At 45.5% G+C, this 19909-nt stretch overlaps 1 protein-coding gene across 1 annotated transcript in view; it reads left to right on the top strand.

The window, feature by feature from the left end:
• Positions 1-19909, top strand: part of grh (grainy head) — an 893472-nt gene that overhangs the window by 724100 nt on the left and 149463 nt on the right. The window contains exon 7 of the mRNA XM_070091236.1: positions 8319-8430. Within this exon, the coding sequence (XP_069947337.1) occupies positions 8319-8430 (112 nt within the window). The remainder of the gene's footprint in view (positions 1-8318; positions 8431-19909) is intronic.

Below are 19909 nucleotides of genomic sequence, written 5' to 3'. Positions count from 1 at the left end.
ACACCACCATCACTCCACACACACACACCACCATCACTCCATCCACACACACACACACCGTCACTCCATCCACACACACACACACCGTCACTCCACACACACACCACCATCACTCCACACGCACACCACCATCACTCCACACGCACACCACCATCACTCCACACACACACACACACACACACACACCGTCACTCCACACACACCGTCACTCCACACACACCATCATCACTCCACACACACACCATCACTCCACACACACACCACCATCACTCCACACACACGCACACACACACACCATCACTCCACACACACACCACCATCACTCCACGCACACACCACCATCACTCCACACACACACCACCATCACTCCACACACACACACACACACCATCACTCCACACACACACCACCATCACTCCACACACACACCACCCTCACTCCACACACACACACACACCACCCTCACTCCACGCACACACACACCACCATCACTCCACACACACACACACCACCATCACTCCACACACACACACACCACCATTACTCCACACACACACACACACCGTCACTCCACACACACACACCACTATCACTCCACACACACACCACCATCACTCCACACACACACCACCATCACTCCACACACACACACACCGTCACTCCACACATAAACACCATCATCACTCCACACACACACCACCATCACTCCACACACACACACCACCATCACTCCACACACACACACACACCACCATCACTTCACACACACACACATACCACCATCACTCCACACACGCCACCATCACTCCACACACCTCTCCCCTCACACCTGAGTTGTTCAACTTTAACTACTGCACTTAACTATTAAAATGGCCACCTTGACACCTTTTGTCTGATCTCTACATTCCTACTACTTCCTCACCCCCTGGAAGGTCCAAATTTTCCTCCAAGGGAAGAACTATTCCTCCCCCAGGGTTGGGAACCTCAGCTCTACACAAAGTAACGTGGTAACAACACAAGCACGTTGAGTACCTTGTATGTTCTATCAACTATGTAACTTTACTGGGGCTGCCTTTAATTGACTACCTGTCTACTGTTAGAAGTTCTTAGGACTGGCTTCCCCAGAACCTGGTTTCAGACCAGGTTCTGAGGACTGGCTTCCCCAGAACCTGGTCTCAAGCCAGGTTCTGAGGACTGGCTTCCACAGAACCTCGTCTCAGACCAGGTTCTGAGGGCTGACTTCCACAGAACATGGTCTCAGACCAGGTTCTGAGGACTGGCTTCCCCAGAACCTGGTCTCAGACCAGGTTCTGAAGATTGACTTCACCAGAACCTGGTCTCAGACCAGGGCTCTTAGGTTAGGAAGGAATTGCTAGAGAATTAAGAATTCTTGATAAGCACTCTGGAAAGTGAAGGTTTGTGAGTGCTGAACGTTACTGGGAGTTTGTAACATTTGTCTGTGATCTTCCGTGTTCGTGAGACACAAAGTAAGATTAGAGTGCCAAAAGTTTAACAGGTTTCCATTTCACACATCTGACAGGAAGGTAGTACCTCCCTGGATGGTCTACCATCAGGATGGTAGTAACTCCCTGGATGGTCTACCATCAGGGTGGTCGTACCTCCCTGGATGGTAGTACCTCCCTGCATGGTAGTACCTCCCTGCATGGTCTTCCATCAGGAAGGCAGTACCTCCCTGGATGGTCTACCATCAGGAAGGTAGTAACTCCCAGGATGATCTACCATCAGGATGGTAGTACCTCCCTGGATGGTCTACCATCAGGAAGGCAGTACCTCCCTGGATGGTCTACCATCAGGAAGGTAGTAACTCCCAGGATGATCTACCATCAGGATGGTAGTACCTCCCTGGATGGTCTACCATCAGGAAGGTAGTACCTCCCTGGATGGTCTACCATCAGGAAGGTAGTACCTTCCTGGATGGTTGCTGGCTACCAACATAAAATAGAGCAAGACGTCTTACTGTCTCAGCAGTAACTATTTACTTAATGCTGGAAGTATTCTGTCTGCAAGAGAAGGGTCCTGGATTCAGTACCCAGTCGGGACGAAACGTAAACAAAGTTTCTCTAAAGCTGTTTCTCTGTTCACCTGGCAGCGTTCACTTCGTAGAGTTCTCCTAGGTGAACACTACCAGCGTTCACTTCGTAGAGTTCTCCTAGGTGAACACTACCAGCGTTCACTTCGTAGAGTTCTCCTAGGTGAACACTACCAGCGTTCACTTCGTAGAGTTCTCCTAGGTGAACACTACCAGCGTTCACTTGGCAGTGTTCACCTGGCAGTGTTCATCTATCAGTGTACATGTGGCAGATGTCACCTAGCAGTGTTCACTTAGTGTTCGCCTAGCAGTGTTCACTTAGCAGTGTTCGCTTAGCAGTGCTCACTTAGCAGTGTTCACCTAGCAGTGTTCACTTAGCAGTGTTCACTTAGCAGTGTTCGCCTAGCAGTGTTCACTTAGCAGTGTTCGCCTAGCAGTGTTCACTTAGCAGTGTTCGCCTAGCAGTGTTCGCCTAGCAGTGTTCACCTAGCAGTGTTCGCCTAGCAGTGTTCACTTAGCAGTGTTCGCCTAGCAGTGTTCACCTAGCAGTGTTCACCTAGCAGTGTTCACCAAGCAGTGTTCACCTAGCAGTGTTCACTTAGCAATGTTCACCTAGCAGTGTTCACTTAGCAGTGTTCACCTAGCAGTGTTCACCTAGCAGTGTTCACTTAGCAGTATTCACCTAGCAGTGTTCACTGAGCATTGTTCACCTAGCAGTGTTCACCTAGCAGTGTTCACCTAGCAGTGTTCACTTAGCAGTGTTCACCTAGCAGTGTTCACCCAGCAGTGTTCACCCAGCAGTGTTCACCCAGCAGTGTTCACCTAGCAGTGTTCACCCAGCAGTGTTCACGTAGCAGTGTTCACCTAGCAGTGTTCACCCAGCAGTGTTCACCTAGCAGTGTTCACCCAGCAGTGTTCACCCAGCAGTGTTCACCCAGCAGTGTTCACCCAGCAGTGTTCGCCTAGCAGTGTTCACCCAGCAGTGTTCACCTAGCAGTGTTCACCTAGCAGTGTTCACCTAGCAGTGTTCACCCAGCAGTGTTCACCCAGCAGTGTTCACCTAGCAGTGTTCACCCAGCAGTGTTCACCTAGCAGTGTTCACCTAGCAGTGTTCACCCAGTAGTGTTCACCTAGCAGTGTTCACCTAGCAGTGTTCACCCAGCAGTGTTCACCTAGCAGTGTTCACCTAGCAGTGTTCACCTAGCAGTGATCACCTAGCAGTGATCACCTAGCAGTGAACACCTAGCAGTGATCACCTAGCAGTGAACACCTAGCAGTGAACACCTAGCAGTGATCACCTAGCAGTGAACACCTAGCAGTGAACACCTAGCAGTGAACACCTAGCAGTGATCACCTAGCAGTGAACACCTAGCAGTGATCACCTAGCAGTGTTCACCTAGCAGTGTTCACCCAGCAGTGTTCACCTAGCAGTGTTCACCTAGTAGTGTTCACCTAGCAGTGTTCACCTAGCAGTGTTCATCTAGCAGTGTTCACCTAGCAGTGTTCACCCAGCAGTGTTCACCTAGCAGTGTTCACCTAGCAGTGTTCATCTAGCAGTGTTCACCTAGCAGTGTTCACCCAGCAGTGTTCACCTAGCAGTATTCACCCAGCAGTGTTCACCTAGTAGTGTTCACCTAGCAGTGACCATGTGAATCATCTAGTGGGGTTGAGGAATAATCTTGTTTGATCCCAGAAAAGGGAAAGGGTGCTCAAGTTCCTCGGATCAAGAGCCTTTCACCAGGAACACACCTGATGGGAGATAGGATAGAAGCATTCATACACACGATATACTGTTGGATATACTCTCAGACTTCCATTTTCACATATATACCTTCCTCAGCCTTTCACTCTGACATATATACCTTCCTCAGCCTTTCACTCTGACATATATACCTTCCTCAGCCTTTCACTCTGACATATATACCTTCCTCAGCCTTTCACTCTGACATATATACCTTCCTCAGCCTTTCACTTTGCAATATATACATTCATCAGCCTTCCACTCTGCGATATATACCTTTCTTAGCCTTCCACTCTGTGATATATATACTCCTCAGCCTTCCATTCTGCCATATATACCTTCCTTAGCCTCCCACTCTGTCATATATACATTCATCGGTCTTCCATTCTGCCATATATACCTGCCTCAGCCATCCACCCTGCCATATATACCTGTCTCAGCCTTCCATGTGTTACCAAAGACTTTTTTCTTAACATAAGACTTTCATCGGTCTATTTTCTTGTATTGCTTCCCCGTGGTTGTCCTCTTCCACATCCTCTCTTCCATCCAGTTGGCCATTCCATCCTCCTTTCCACACACTTCTTCACACTCTGCATTCCCTCCTCTCTCTCTCTCTCTTTGTCCTTCTCTCCCGCTTCCTTTCCACACTGTGCATCATCTAGGACTTGTGTGTGTGTGTGTGTGTGTGTGTGTGTGTGTGTGTGTGTGTGTGTGTGTGTGTGTGTGTGTGTGTGTGTGTGTGTATGGTGTGTATGTGTGTGTGTGTGTGTGTGTGTGTGTATGGTGTGTATGTGTGTGTGTGTGTGTGTGTGTGTGTGTGTGTGTATGGTGTGTATGTGTGTGTGTGTGTGTGTGTGTGTGTGTGTGTGTGTGTGTGTGTGTGTGTTTGGTGTGTGTGTGTGTGTGTGTGTGTGTGTGTGTGTGTGTGTGTGTGTGTGTGTGTGTGTGTGTGTGTGTGTATGTTGTGTATGTGTGTGTATGTGTGTGTGTGTGTGTGTGTGTGTGTGTGTGTGTGTGTGTGTGTGTGTGTGTGTGTGTGTGTGTGTGTGTGTGTGTATGGTGTGTATGTGTGTGTGTGTGTGTGTGTGTGTGTGTGTGTGTGTGTGTGTGTGTGTGTGATACACACTAAACAAAAGATAAGAGTACACGTCAACAATGTTTTCTCCAGGCAGAAGGGAAAAAAACATGAATCCTAATTCTGAATAAGCAAACTGTTGTGGTATTTTGTAAATCAAGCAACACCTGAACCACACCTGTACGTTTTGTAAGTTAGCGACACCTGAACCACAACTGTACGTTTTGTAAGTTAGCAACACCTGAACCACACCTGTACGTTTTGTAAGTTAGCAACACCTGAACCACAACTGTACGTTTTGTAAGTTAGCAACACCTGAACCACAACTGTACGTTTTGTAAGTTAGCAACACCTGAACCACACCTGTACGTTTTGTAAGTTAGCGACACCTGAACCACACCTGTACGTTTTGTAAGTTAGCAACACCTGAACCACACCTGTACGTTTTGTAAGTTAGCAAGACATGAACCACATCTGTACTTACACATAGAGAGACTAAGAGTTGAGTCAAGGCTGGTATAGCATCACTCTTGATCCATGTATCGTGTCCTCCTGGAGCTGTCACAACTCTTCCTGTCTCTTCCTGGAGCTGTCATAACTCTTCCTGTCTCCTCCTGGAATGTCATAACTCTTCCTGTCTCCTCCTGGAATGTCATAACTCTTCCTGTCTCCTCCTGGAGCTGCCATAAGTCTTCTTCCTGTCTCCTCCTGGAGTTGTCATAACTCTTCCTGTCTCCTCCTGAAGCTGCCATAACTCTTCCTGTCACCTCCGCTCCCTAACATTTTCTTCATGTTTACCACTGACAATGTTTGTGTCAACATTTTCTCTCCCTTGTTTTCTTAAACACTGCAGATTACCAATTGTTAATGTTTATCGTCGCTCTTACACTTCATTATGGGTTGTCAGCCTCTTCCTTGTTGTGTTTTCTTGCTAATTCATAACTAAATATACAGTTACGCTGCTTTTTCTTGCATCTCTACCCTGCTATCATTTAAATAAGCATGAACAGTCATTAATTATGAGGGTATCCTGAGGCAGTGTTCAACTGTGATGTGTGTGTGTGTGTGTGTGTGTGTGTGTGTGTGTGTGTGTGTGTGTGTGTGTGTGTGTGTGTGTGTGTGTGTGTGTGTGTGTGTGTTGAACTCTGGTTCTCGGGGTCCTCCTCTCAACCTTCTTGTCACTGGTACAGTTCTTCCTCAACCTTTGTGCAACGGTGCATAAATTCTGCCTTTGCCTGTCTCCCTACAGTGTTGTTGTGATTGTGGGGGATGGTTGTTGTTGCTATTGTTGTGGCTGTTACTGTTGTTGTTATTGTATAATAAAGGCTGCTAGTGTCACCTGAGTGCTGCTACTACAGTAACACTGGTAATGTATCTCCAGCCTCTCTAACAGTTCATCTCTGTTTACCTGTCATGTGTGTTCCCTCTATTATCTCCACTATGTTATTCTACACTGTTTGTTCCCATGAACATCTTTGTCAATATCAGTCTCCAGTGATTCTCCTCTCTCTATTATTATTATTATTATTATTATTATTATTATTATTATTATTATTATTATTATTATTATTATTATTATTATTATTATTATTAGACTCTAACCTTTCCTTCAGTTATGTAAGAATTGTTATGTCTAGTTTTTTTCTCTATGGCTCATTGTCTTGAGCTCCAACATTAATCTATTAGAAAATCTATCAACTTTTTAACGTTTATTTACATGTTTTAACTACGTAGGTGATGATACTGGCTCTTCAGACTTGAGTATTGGTCTTACCTACGCTTTATAGTCATGAATAATTCGTCATTCAACATTGCATATGTCACCAAATTTATCCGACTTTGTTTATAAGGTACAATAAGTTGTTTATGGCATTTTATTGAAAAGACGTTTCGCCCACTTGGCACTTGATCAGTTCTCACAGAGATGGGTGATGAGACGTGAGGTGTTATTCGAGAGTTGTCTGGTGTGTCTGGCTTCCTGTGTTTACCTTCAAGAAGTACACTGCTTGCACTCTGAAGGAAGGTTGGGGAAGCTGCGTTTCGGAGGATAATTTAAACGGTGATGCTAGCGCGCTTCTGGCAAGCTATTGCAAACACAGGTGTAGTCTAATGGCCTGCACAGCTGGTTGTAGCACGATAATCAAGGTAGGACGAAGAACGAGCAAAAGACAGCCGAGAGTAAATACTTATGTATTACCTTTGCCAGACAGCAAGTAATACTATGTACAATATTTACAGAGGATATATAATTAAGGCAATTTTGCAAGCAAGAGACACTGTATGAACCACCTTCGACCAGACTCGGAGGTAAGTCTGCCAAAGTGTACATTGCTTCACAAGTTTGCCGGGTTTGTGATTGGCTGATTGAACCAAGGTGCTATCATAACGAGGGGGCCCCTACTCATTATACTCTTAGCACCTGGTTCGCTGATCGGGAGGGCATGCCTATATGGGTGACATACGCTGAATAAAATGTAACGTACTCTTAACGTCCCACTCAAGACAGTGATTGAATGACAGTGACGTGTTTTTTCTTTGTTTCCCCTCGGTGGGAGACGGCTTGTGGCAGAAAAAAAATACACTTATCAATATGATATAACTCCAAATTCTGGATTATTTGCAAATTGTTTCAGCCCTGGGACTGCTGCTTTTATGTACTAATGTTTCAGTTTATTCCTGTTTTTCTTGTACACTTCTGCCATCTTATCCACCTCACTAACTGCCGTCATATCCGCCTCATTAACTGCCATCGCATCCACTTCATTACTGCCATCGTATCCACCTCATTACTGCCATCGTATCCACCTCATTACTGCCATTGTATCAGCGTCATTACTACCATCGCATCCACTTCATTAACTGGCATCGTATCCTCAATAACTGCCATGGTATCTCATTTACTACCATAGTATCCACCTCATTAACTTCCATCGTATGCATGTCATTAACTGCCATCAAATGCATGTCATTAACTTCGCAGGGTCTGGAAGATGACACAAAATACCATCACTGCTCAAAGTTCTCGCTGTAATAACGCTGCTTACGAGTTTGTTCCACTGTTCAACATCTATGTTGTCAAACCGGTACTTTCCTGTATCCTTTCCAAATTTAAATCTGTCGAACTTGAATCCTATGCTGAGTCTCTGGTTCCTGTTCTCTGTCTCGCACGGAGAATCACAATTTATACAATTTCGAAAGATATTATCGTACAGGCTTTTTTTGTGATCTATTTTATTCATTGAGCTTATGATGTATGGTTCATGCTTTGTGTTACGCTCTTATGAATACAAAAAAAAATCTGATGTACCCCCCACGGCTACCCCTTCAAAGAATTTCTTGTCCATCAGATGTAACTCAAGCCAGTTCTGATTCTGCACGGGCTTCACTGTAGTTGAGGAGACAGCGGGTTTCACCTCGGGGTGATAGCTTTCACTTGACTTTCTCTGCTTCAGAGCGTGGTGATGCTGGTGTTCCGGGAGGAGAAGACGCCAGAGGACGAGATCAAAGCCTGGCAGTTCTGGCATAGTCGACAACACTCTGTCAAGCAGAGAATTCTAGATGTTGGTGAGTATTATTATAATTATTATTATTATTATTATTATTATTATTATTAGTAGTAGTAGTAGTAGTAGTAGTAGTAGTAGTAGCAGTAGTAGTAGTAGTAGTAGAACAAGTAGTAGCAGAAGTAGTAGTAGTACAGGTAGTAGTAGTAGTTGTAGTGGTACAAATAGTAGTAGTACAAGTAGTAGTAGTAGTAGTAATAGTAGTAGTAGTAGTAGTAGCAGTAGTAGTAGTAGAAGAGGTAGTAGTAGTAGTTGTAGTGGTACAAATAGTAGTAGTACAAGTAGTAGTAGTAGTAGTAGTAGTAGTACAAGTAGTAATAGAAGTAATAATACTAGTAGTTGTAGTAATAGTGAACAGTACGCTATCCTGTCAGATTTAAGACTATCGTACCATGGATTTAAACCCCCGACTCGTTCAGTGAATAGCAGTTGTAGTAATTTTCACGAGGTACTATTCGAGTTATAGGATACCATACAGAACCAAGTGAACGGGACATAATCAGGTTTGATCCGAGGAAGAGGAAGGTGGGTACAATTCTTTGGATCAAGAGCCCATCACGAGTATCAAAACACACCTGTTGAAGAATTGCGGTAAGATTCCTCGCAGTTCTTTACCGTACAAGTGTGTGTGTACTCATCTAATTGTGGTTGCAGGGGTCGAGACTCAGCTCCTGGCCTAGCCTCTTTACTGACCGCTACTGGGTTCTCCCTCTCCCTGCTCCATGAGCTTTATCATACCTCGTCTTAAAGCTATGTATGGTTCCTGCCTCCACTACATCACTTGCCAGACTATTCCACTTCCTAACAACTCTGTGGCTGAAGAAATACTTCCTAGCATACATTTGACTCCTCTGACTCACCTGTGTGTGTGCGTGCGTGTGTGTGTGTGTGTGTGTGTGTGTGTGTGTGTGTGTGTGTGTGTGTGTGTGTGTGTGTGTGTGTGTATGTATGTGTGTATAATTATATGTATATCCACCATACAGGATGTATAAACAGAGGTGTATATCGCCCGTATATTCACTGCAAGTTTACTTCAGTCCCTGTATTTGGGACCGACAAGTCTTGATGTTATTATATTTGTAAATGATTATAATCATAACCATAACTTTTAAATGGCTGGACAGGGAAGCAGGCGGAAGGCCTCGGTCAGACGACCAGAAGCTCCAGCTGCGGGTCATCATATGACTAAGACCCGTGTCAGGAAACACTTGTCCTGTTTCCCGACAAACCTTACCAAACCTTGATGTTATTGTTGAGATGAACTGCGTCTTAGTGACCGTGGACTAGGGATTTAAATCTAACAAACTAACCTGTCGTCAAGTCGCACCGTCTTAGTAGAGATCTGTACACACACACACACACACACACACACACACACACACACACACACACACACACACACACACACACACACACACACACACACACACACACACACACACACACACACACACACACACACACACACACATGTTATTCAACCCTGCCAAATGCAAAGTCATGAAGATTGGGGAGGGGCAAAGAAGACCGCAGACCGAGTATAGGCTAGGTGGAAAAAGACTACAGACCTCACTCAGGGAGAAAGATCTTGGGGTGACCATAACACCGAGCACATCACCGGAGGCACACATCAACCAAATAACTGCTGCAGCATACGGGCGCCTGGCAAACCTGAGAATAGCGTTCCGATACCTTAATAAGGAACCGTTCAAGATACTGTACGCTGTGTATGTTAGGCCCATACTGGAGTATGCAGCACCAGTCTGGAACCCACACCTGGTCAAGCACGTCAAGAAGTTAGAGAAAGTACAAAGGTTTGCAACAAGGCTAGTCCCAGAGCTCAAGGGAATGTCGTACGAGGAAAGGTTAGGGAAATCGGACTGACGACACTGGAGGACAGAAGGGTCAGGGGAGACATGATAACGACATACAAGATACTGCGGGGAATAGACAAGGTGGACAGAGACAGGATGTTCCAGAGAGGAGACACAGAAACAAGGGGTCACAATTGGAAGCTGAAGACTCAGACGAGTCACAGGGACGTTAGGAAGTATTTCTTCAGTCATAGAGTCGTCAGGAAGTGGAATAGCCTAGCAAGTGAAGTAGTGGAGGCAGGAACCATACATAGTTTTAAGAAGAAGTATGACAAAGCTCAGGAAGCAGAGAGAGAGAGGACCCAGTAGCGATCAGTGAAGAGGCGGGTCCAGGAGCTGAGTCTCGACCCCTGCAACCACAATTAGGTGAGTACACACACACACACACACACACACACACACACACACATACTTCTCAGTGTATATACACTAAAAGATGTATATATCTCAGTGTATATACACTGATAGATGTATATATATCAGTAAATGTACACTGATTATTTTCAAATAATGTTTCAGGAAATTCAGCTCAATTACCTTTTATGGGGGAGAACTAAACCCGTAGGGGATCAGTTCTTTACTGCGTGTGTAGTTAAAGACTACTTTATGGTTAGTTAATATGTAAATTACGGCCTTAATAGCAAACAAGAAGTCTTAACAAAATTAGCCAGTCGGCTGATTGTTGGTTAATTGGGTTAGAAACCTATTGACTACACGAGGGTCATTAAGACTACACGAGGGTCATTAAGACTACACGAGGGTCATTAAGACTACACGAGGGTCATTAAGACTACACGAGGGTCATTAAGACTACACGAGGGTCATTAAGACTACACGAGGGTCATTAAGACTACACGAGGGTCATTAGGACTACACGAGGGTCATTAAGACTACACGAGGGTCATTAGGACTACACGAGGGTCATTAGGACTACACGATGGTCATTAGGACTACACGAGGGTCATTAGGACTACACGATGGTCATTAGGACTACACGATGGTCATTAAGACTACACGAGGGTCATTAGGACTACACGATGGTCATTAGGACTACACGAGGGTCATTAGGACTACACGAGGGTCATTAGGACTACACGATGGTCATTAGGACTACACGAGGGTCATTAGGACTACACGATGGTCATTAGGACTACACGAGGGTCATTAGGACTACACGAGGGTCATTAGGACTACACGAGGGTCATTAGGACTACACGAGGGTCATTAGGACTACACGAGGGTCATTAGGACTACACGAGGGTCATTAGGACTACACGAGGGTCATTAGGACTACACGATGGTCATTAGGACTACTCGAGGGTCATTAGGACTACACGGTGGTCATTAGGACTACACGAGGGTCATTAGGACTACAGGAGGGTCATTAGGACTACACGAGGGTCATTAGGACTACACGAGGGTCATTAGGACTACACGAGGGTCATTAGGACTACACGAGGGTCATTAGGACTACATGTTAACAGCGATACACCAGTAGGGACTAAACTCTCAGTGTATATACACTGAGAAGATGCACCTCACGGTGCACATACACTGAGACATACATGGGGTATATATCCTAGGCTAATTAAAGGACATGCATATACACTGCTAGCAGTGTATATGCATGTCCTTCCATTAGCGTGGGTGCTCACTGCCTGCTACACTGAGTGTGGGTGCTCACTGCCTGCTACACTGAGTGTGGGTGCTCACTGCCTGCTACACTGAGTGTGGGTGCTCACTGCCTGCTACACTGAGTGTGGGTGCTCAATGCCTGCTACACTGAGTGTGGGTGCTCACTGCCTGCTACACTGAGTGTGGGTGCTCACTGCCTGCTACACTGAGTGTGGGTGCTCACTGCCTGCTACACTGAGTGTGGGTGCTCAATGCCTGCTACACTGAGTGTGGGTGCTCACTGCCTGCTACACTGAGTGTGGGTGCTCACTGCCTGCTACACTGAGTGTGGGTGCTCACTGCCTGCTACACTGAGTGTGGGTGCTCACTGCCTGCTACACTGAGTGTGGGTGCTCACTGCCTGCTACACTGAGTGTGGGTGCTCACTGCCTGCTACACTGAGTGTGGGTGCTCACTGCCTGCTACACTGAGTGTGGGTGCTCACTGCCTGCTACACTGAGTGTGGGTGCTCACTGCCTGCTACACTGAGTGTGGGTGCTCACTGCCTGCTACACTGAGTGTGGGTGCTCACTGCCTGCTACACTGAGTGTGGGTGCTCACTGCCTGCTACACTGAGTGTGGGTGCTCACTGCCTGCTACACTGAGTGTGGGTGCTCACTGCCTGCTACACTAGTTATTGGAGCTCACTTTCTTTACGTGGAGAAAAGCTAAAACCTTGCAAATTTATTTATAATTTCTGTCACCGCACGTGATAGTGGAGCTCTCCTGTCAACGCACGTGATAGTGGAGCTCTCTTGTCAACGCACGTGATAGTGGAGCTCTCCTGTCAACGCACGTGATAGTGGAGCTCTCCTGTCACCGCACGTGATAGTGGAGCACTACTGTCACCTCACGTGATAGTGGAGCACTACTGTCACCGCACGTGATAGTGGAGCTCTACTGTCACCGCACGTGATAGTGGAGCACTACTGTCACCGCACGTGATAGTGGAGCTCTACTGTCACCGCACGTGATAGTGGAGCACTACTGTCACCGCACGTGATAGTGGAGCACTACTGTCACCGCACGTGATAGTGGAGCTCTACTGTCACCGCACGTGATAGTGGAGCACTACTGTCACCGCACGTGATAGTGGAGCACTACTGTCACCGCACGTGATAGTGGAGCACTACTGTCACCGCACGTGATAGTGGAGCACTACTGTCACCGCACGTGATAGTGGAGCTCTCCTGTCAACGCACGTGATAGTGGAGCTCTCCTGTCACCGCACGTGATAGTGGAGCTCTCCACTGTCACGTCCTGGCCCCAGACAGGATGCTCCAGAGAGGGGACACAAAAACAAGGGGTCAGAATTGGAAGTTGAAGACTCAGACGAGTCACAGGGATGTTACGAAGTATTTCTTCCGTCACAGAGTCGTCAGGAAGTGGAATAGGGTAGCAAGTGATGTAGCGGAGGCAGGACCATACATAGCTTTAAGACGAGGTATGGCAAAACTCATGAAGCAGAGAAAGGACCTAGTAGTGATCAGTGAAGAGGCGGGGCCAGGAGCTGAGTCTCGACCCCTGCAACCACAATTAGGTGAGTACACACACACAAACACATACCCCCAACACACACACACACACACACACACACACACACACACACACACACACACACACACACACACACACACACACACACACACACACACACACACACACACACACAACAAACACACACACACACACACACACACACACACACACACACACACACACACACACACACACACACACACACACACACACATACATACACACACACTCACACTCACACTCACACACAACACAACACACAACACACAACACACACACGCACACACACACACACTCGCACACACACACACACTCACACACACACACACACACACACACACACACACACACACACACACACACACACACACACACACACACACACACACACACACACACACACACACAAGTATTTCTTCAGTCATAGAGTTGTCAGCAAGTGGAATAGCCTAGCAAGTGAAGTAGTGGAGGCAGGAACCATACATAGTTTTAAGAAGAGGTATGACAAAGCTCAGGAAGCAGAGAGTGAGAGGATCCAGTAGCGATCAGTGAAGAGGCGGGGCCAGGAGCTGAGTCTCGACCCCTGCAACCACAATTAGGTGAGTACAATTAGGTGAGTACACACACACACACACACACACACACAACACACAAGAATATAACATTCTTGACTGGTAAATATAACATTCTTGACTGGTAAATATTAGGTGACATACAGCCGTAATGATAATCGAATAACAGGTAGACTCTCAGCCCCATTAACTAATGATATGTAAAAAATGCGACTCTGTAAATAATTGAGGTGTGAGCGAAACATCGTCCTATCTCTCTCTCTCTCTCTCTCTCTCTCTCTCTCTCTCTCTCTCTCTCTCTCTCTCTCTCTCTCTCTCTCTCTCCTGTGTGCGGGTTGTGTTGTGTGTGTTTAAATTCTAGTATTTTAATTTAATATTCACAATTATAGTTAGTAACATCTGTGAAATGTTTATTTTTCAGTGTTTTTAACCTAATATTCAGAGCCACAGTTACTAACACCTGTGAAATTTTTATATCCCGGTGTTTAAACTTAATATTCAGAGCCACGGTTACTAACAGCTGTGAAATCGCTCAAGTATCGATAATAACCCCTGTCAATTCTGATTTTGCCGATTTAATTTGAAAATAATTGTGGATTAAGGGAGTGGAGGCGAGTGAGCGAGTGGCGGCGAGTGAGGGAGGCCCCGGACGCCAATATCTCCATAAGAAACAAATGAGTTGCGTTTTTACCGTTTTTTTTCTCATACGTCTAAATCAATTATCAGGATGCTACCTTCAATTAGTGAAAGTGGAGTTTGCATGATCAAGACAGTGCAGGTTGTGGCCTTATTATTGTGAGGAGAGAGGATCATTGTGAGGTGGATCACTGTGTGGATCACTGTGAGGATCACTGTGAGGTGGATCATTGTGAGGTGAATCACTGTGAGGTGGATCACTGTGAGGTGGATCATTGTGAGGTGGGTCACTGTGTGGATCACTGTGAGGTGGATCATTGTGAGGTGGCTCACTGTGAGGTGGATCACTGTGTGGATCACTGTGAGGTGGATCATTCTGAGGTGGATCACTGTGAGGTGGATCACTGTGTGGATCACTGTGAGGTGGATTATTGTGAGGTGGATCATGGATTATTGTGAGGTGGATCATTGTGGGGTGGATTATTGTGAGGCGGATCATTGTGAGGTGGATCACTGTGAGGTAGATTACTGTGTGGATCACTGAAGTGGATCATTGTGAGGTGGATCACTGTGTGGATCACTGTGAGGTGGATCATCGTGAGATGGATCACTGTGTGGATCACTGTGAGGTGGATCACTGTGTGGATCACTGTGAGGTGGATCACTGTGAAGTGGATCACTGTGAGGTGGATCACTGTGAGGTGGATCACTGTGAAGTGGATCACTGTGAGGTGGATCACTGTGAGGTGGATCACTGTGAGGTGGATCACTGTGAGGTGGATCACTGTGAGGTGGATCACTGTGAGATGGATCACTGTGAGGTGGATCACTGTGAGGTGGATCACTGTGTGGATCACTGTGAGGTGGATCATTGTGAGGTGAATCACTGTGAGTTGGATCACTGTGAGGTGGATCACTGTGAGGTGGATCACTGTGTGGATCACTGTGAGGTGGATCACTGTAAGGTGGATCACTGTAAGGTGGATCACTGTGTGGATCACTGTGTGGATCACTGTGAGGTGGATCACTGTGTGGATCACTGTGAGGTGGATCATTGTGAGGTGGATCACTGCGAGGTGGATCACTGCGAGGTGGATCACTGCGAGGTAGATCACTGTGAAGTGGATCACTAAGAGGTGGATCACTGTGAGGTGGATCATTGTGAAGTGGATCACTGTGAGGTGGACCACTGCGAGGTGGACCACTGTGAGGTGGATCACCGTGAGGTGGATCACTGTGAAGTGGATCACTGTGAGGTGGACCACTGTGAGGTGGACCACTGTGAGGTGGATCACTGTGAGGTGGATCACTGTGAGGTGGATCACTGTGAGGTGAATCACTGTGAGGTGGACCAGTGTGAGCTGGACCAGTAGACCACACAACTCACCCTGGGGAAGCACGGCCACTGATAATCGTTCGAATCTGAACGTTACCTGTTGTATTTCCGGCCGCCTCATTGCCAGCCCTATCACAATCCTTTTTTATTTTGCTTATTTGTGGATAAATACTGTTCAGTCTGGCCAAACACAGGATATTTTGAGGCCTTGTGCGCAGGATACGAGGATAAACTGCGAGGTCGACGAAGCAGTCTCTCTACAGTTAGTTACAGACATCCCATACCTTCAGTAAAATATATAACACCCAGTAGTTTCAAAGTGAAATATGGTAACTGGTAGACTGTGTTAACTAGTAGACTGTGTTAACTGGTAGACCGTGTTAACTGGTAACCCATGTTAACCGCTTCAGGTTATTTAATAGCTTAACATTAGTACATAGATATTTGGAGTTCTATTGGTATACAGAACCATGTTGGTGTCCCAGGCAATGTTGGTGTCCTTGCCCATGTTGGTGTCCCGAGCCATGTTGGTGTCCCAAGCCATGTTGGTGTCCCGGGTAATGAACGGGTGGATGCCGAGGCAAAATCTGCTGTAGCAAGCCCATTCAACAGTAGATTTTTACCTTACAGTAACTTCCTGGATCGTATCCACAGATATGTGGCGCTCCCGGTTGGCTCTTTACTTTGAGAAGTTATGTAAAGTTTGACAGGACGTGGGCGCTTGGTCCTCCTTCAACAAGAATCGTCACTTTCAGACAAATCTCTGTCGACTGAGGATCGAGCATACACATCCCACTCAGAATCACCTGTTCGCAGGTGACCCTGTTCCTTCCCCCCTCTGGGTAGTTTGTGACGTACCTCTGACTATGGAGCATATTAGTCTTCGTCATGGTTTTCATAATTACCGAGGTGCTTGTAGTGACCTCGGGGATCTTTCAGGATCTCCTAATTGGGATTTTTAAATGATACAGGTAAATTTTAACTTGGTATGGTAGCAATAACTTGTGTTGACCGATTTATTTATGCTCGTAGTTTGTAGCGTTTATTAATTTTATTTTTGTTTTTATTGTGTGTATACTGTACGTATATCATTAATTTTTCTGTATATATTGTATATCATTATTATTTATTGTTGTCAGTGCTGAGTGACCTCTACAGTCAAAGTGCTTCCTTAAATATCACGACCACTGCTACTCAACACATGGGTGGGGTGGACAACATAGTGTTGGGTTTAAATCAGGACTTGAATGTAGAATGCTTAGACCAGATTTAAGTTTAGACCAGAGGCCAGTTTAAACGAGAGGTCAGTCTATTAAGACCAGAGGTCCATTTAAACCAGAGGCCTATTTAGACCAGAGGTCTGTCTAAACCAGAGGTCTGTTTAGACCAGAGGTCTGTTTAGAACAGAGTTTAGTTTAAACCAGAGGTCTGTTTAGACCAGAGGTCTGTTTAGACCAGAGGTCTGTTTAGACCAGAGGTCTGTTTAGAACAAAGGTTAGTTTAAACCAGAGGTCCGTTTAGACCAGAGGTCTATTTAGAACAGAGGTTAGTTTAGACCAGAGGTCTGTTTACAGGTCTCGGCTTGTTTACCAACTAACATTTTTGTAGGCAGTAAATCATGTACGTGCATAATTGTATCTAATAATGTAAAAGATGGTGAAGAGTAGCTTACCATGGTTCACATAACAATGCAGTTATTAAATACAACTAGAAAATATTTTATATCGACTCACCTTGCACTTCAGCCGTCCACTCATGGACTTCTAAGATACCCATCTCAGAAATAGTTTGGAACGGAGTTAGAAGTGTCTGGCCGTGACTAAGTCGATTCGTGGGGAAGAAGCTGGTGTAATTAACCGTTGTTTCATAATGTGTATGATACTATAGATTAATATTATTAATAGAAATAATCGTACTATCTAAACAAACCACTGAATGGGTGGGTTTAGAACTCATGGCGAGTGAGTGGTAAAACTACAGGTCAGTGCGTAAACCACTGGGCCAGCTGTCTACAATAAGCTTCATCCAACTAGGTATATTTTACACCATCGAGGGTTTAGCACAGCCACCACCGTGACCACAAATGCAAGTTTTTACATATGAAGCTGCCACCAGCGAGGCCGTGACGAGTTCTAGTTCAAGTCTTACTATCTAGTAGTGTCATTGTCGCAATCTCCATTTCCTTAATGACATTCTCTGCTTCCAAGTCATTTTTTTTTCTCCTTGCCTTCCCTCCAGGAGTAAGAATTAAAATTTCATGACGTTCTTGTCGGTATTTTATGCCATTTGTTTCTACTGTACCACTGATCTAACTTTTTCTTTATTAGTGGTTCTGGGTATTATTTCCCCAGAACCTGGTCTCAGACCAGGACTCCTAGGTTGGAAAGGAATTATTGCAGGATTAAGAACTGCCAGACTACCCTGCTGACAGGGTAGCATCTCCCTGGATGGTCTACCATCCTACCACCTATGTTACACACTCATTTAACAGGAGGATAGTACCTCCCTGGATGGTTGCTGTCCATCCTTCTACTTCCTTAACATAATCAAACTTAATGACAGTATAATTTGTAAATATACAGGAAGTGTTAGAAATATGACGTTGAGTACTTACCAGAAAATTGGTATATTAAAATGAGGGTTGGTTACAAGAGCACAATAACTCAGTCTGATGGTGATGGTGGCGGTGGTAGTAGTACTTGTTGTAATAGTAGTAGTAATTGCGGTAATAGTAATGGCAATAGTTGTAGTAATAGCAGTCGTAGTAGTAGTATTAATAGTATTAGTAGTAATAGTAGCATTAGTAATAATAGTAGCATTAGTAGTAATAGTAGTCTTATTATTAATAGTAGTAGTAGTAATAGTAGTACTGCTGTACTACTACTATTACTACTGATGGGGATGGTGGTGCTAGTGGTGATGATCTTGCTACGCTCGCTACAGCTACTGCTGTTGCTGGTATTGCTGTTACTGGAACATCTGCACCAGGCCAAGTGAGGCCATAATGGTTCATCTTCCTTGCCGAAGCAGTAGTGTACTACACATAATGTGCCCTTACTTGTGATGTTGTGGTCTGATCATTCAGCTGCCCACTTCACATGTTGTGATTAGATAGTTCCGTGTATGATGTGTTGACAATTGCTGATTATCGTTATCTGTTGACAATGGCTGGCTTTTGTTAATGGTTGTCTCAGCATCCACGTAAGGATGTTCACTCGCTCCAGCATCCGGGGTGATGGATATCTCCTTAAGAGTTATCCACACTCTCATTATCTTCACTTTTGAGATAAAAGCACCTGAGTCTCCATGTGCAACACCTGGGTATCATGTGCAACACCTGGGTATCATGTGCAACACCTGGGTATTATCTCTCAATGTGTCTCTCAGAGACACACACTAAGAGATATGTTTGCACCTCAACCATGGCTTCACTCCTCTCCTTAAATCTATCCCTCACTCTTCCAGTTTTTCCTTCACTCCTCCAGTCTCTCCTTCACTCCTCCAGTCTCTCTTTCACTCCTCCAGCTCTCCTTCACTCCTCCAGTCTCCCCTTCACTCCTTCAGTCTCTCCATCACTCCCCCAGCCTCTCCTTCACCAGCTGGTAGTGCTGCTATTGTTACACAAAGTGGTGACTCTCGTTTTAACAAATTAGAGAATTGTTTTCCATACTCCTTGCACTCACATGTATCCATGTATCAAAGATTGACACTTTAGTTATAAAATTATTCTCTATCATCCATAAATGCTCTAAACTCGATAAGTATAAATTGTGGCATATTTGTGTCATAAGCAGGTCACAGTTATGGTAGGACAGTGGAGTCGGAGTGCACCTTCTGTGGGTTCCATCT

The sequence above is a fragment of the Cherax quadricarinatus genome, chromosome 34 (genome assembly GCF_038502225.1).
Source record: "Cherax quadricarinatus isolate ZL_2023a chromosome 34, ASM3850222v1, whole genome shotgun sequence".
NCBI lineage: Eukaryota > Metazoa > Arthropoda > Malacostraca > Decapoda > Parastacidae > Cherax > Cherax quadricarinatus.
The sequence above is the reverse complement of the archived record's forward strand: the minus strand, read 5'-3'. Positions and strand labels throughout refer to the sequence as shown.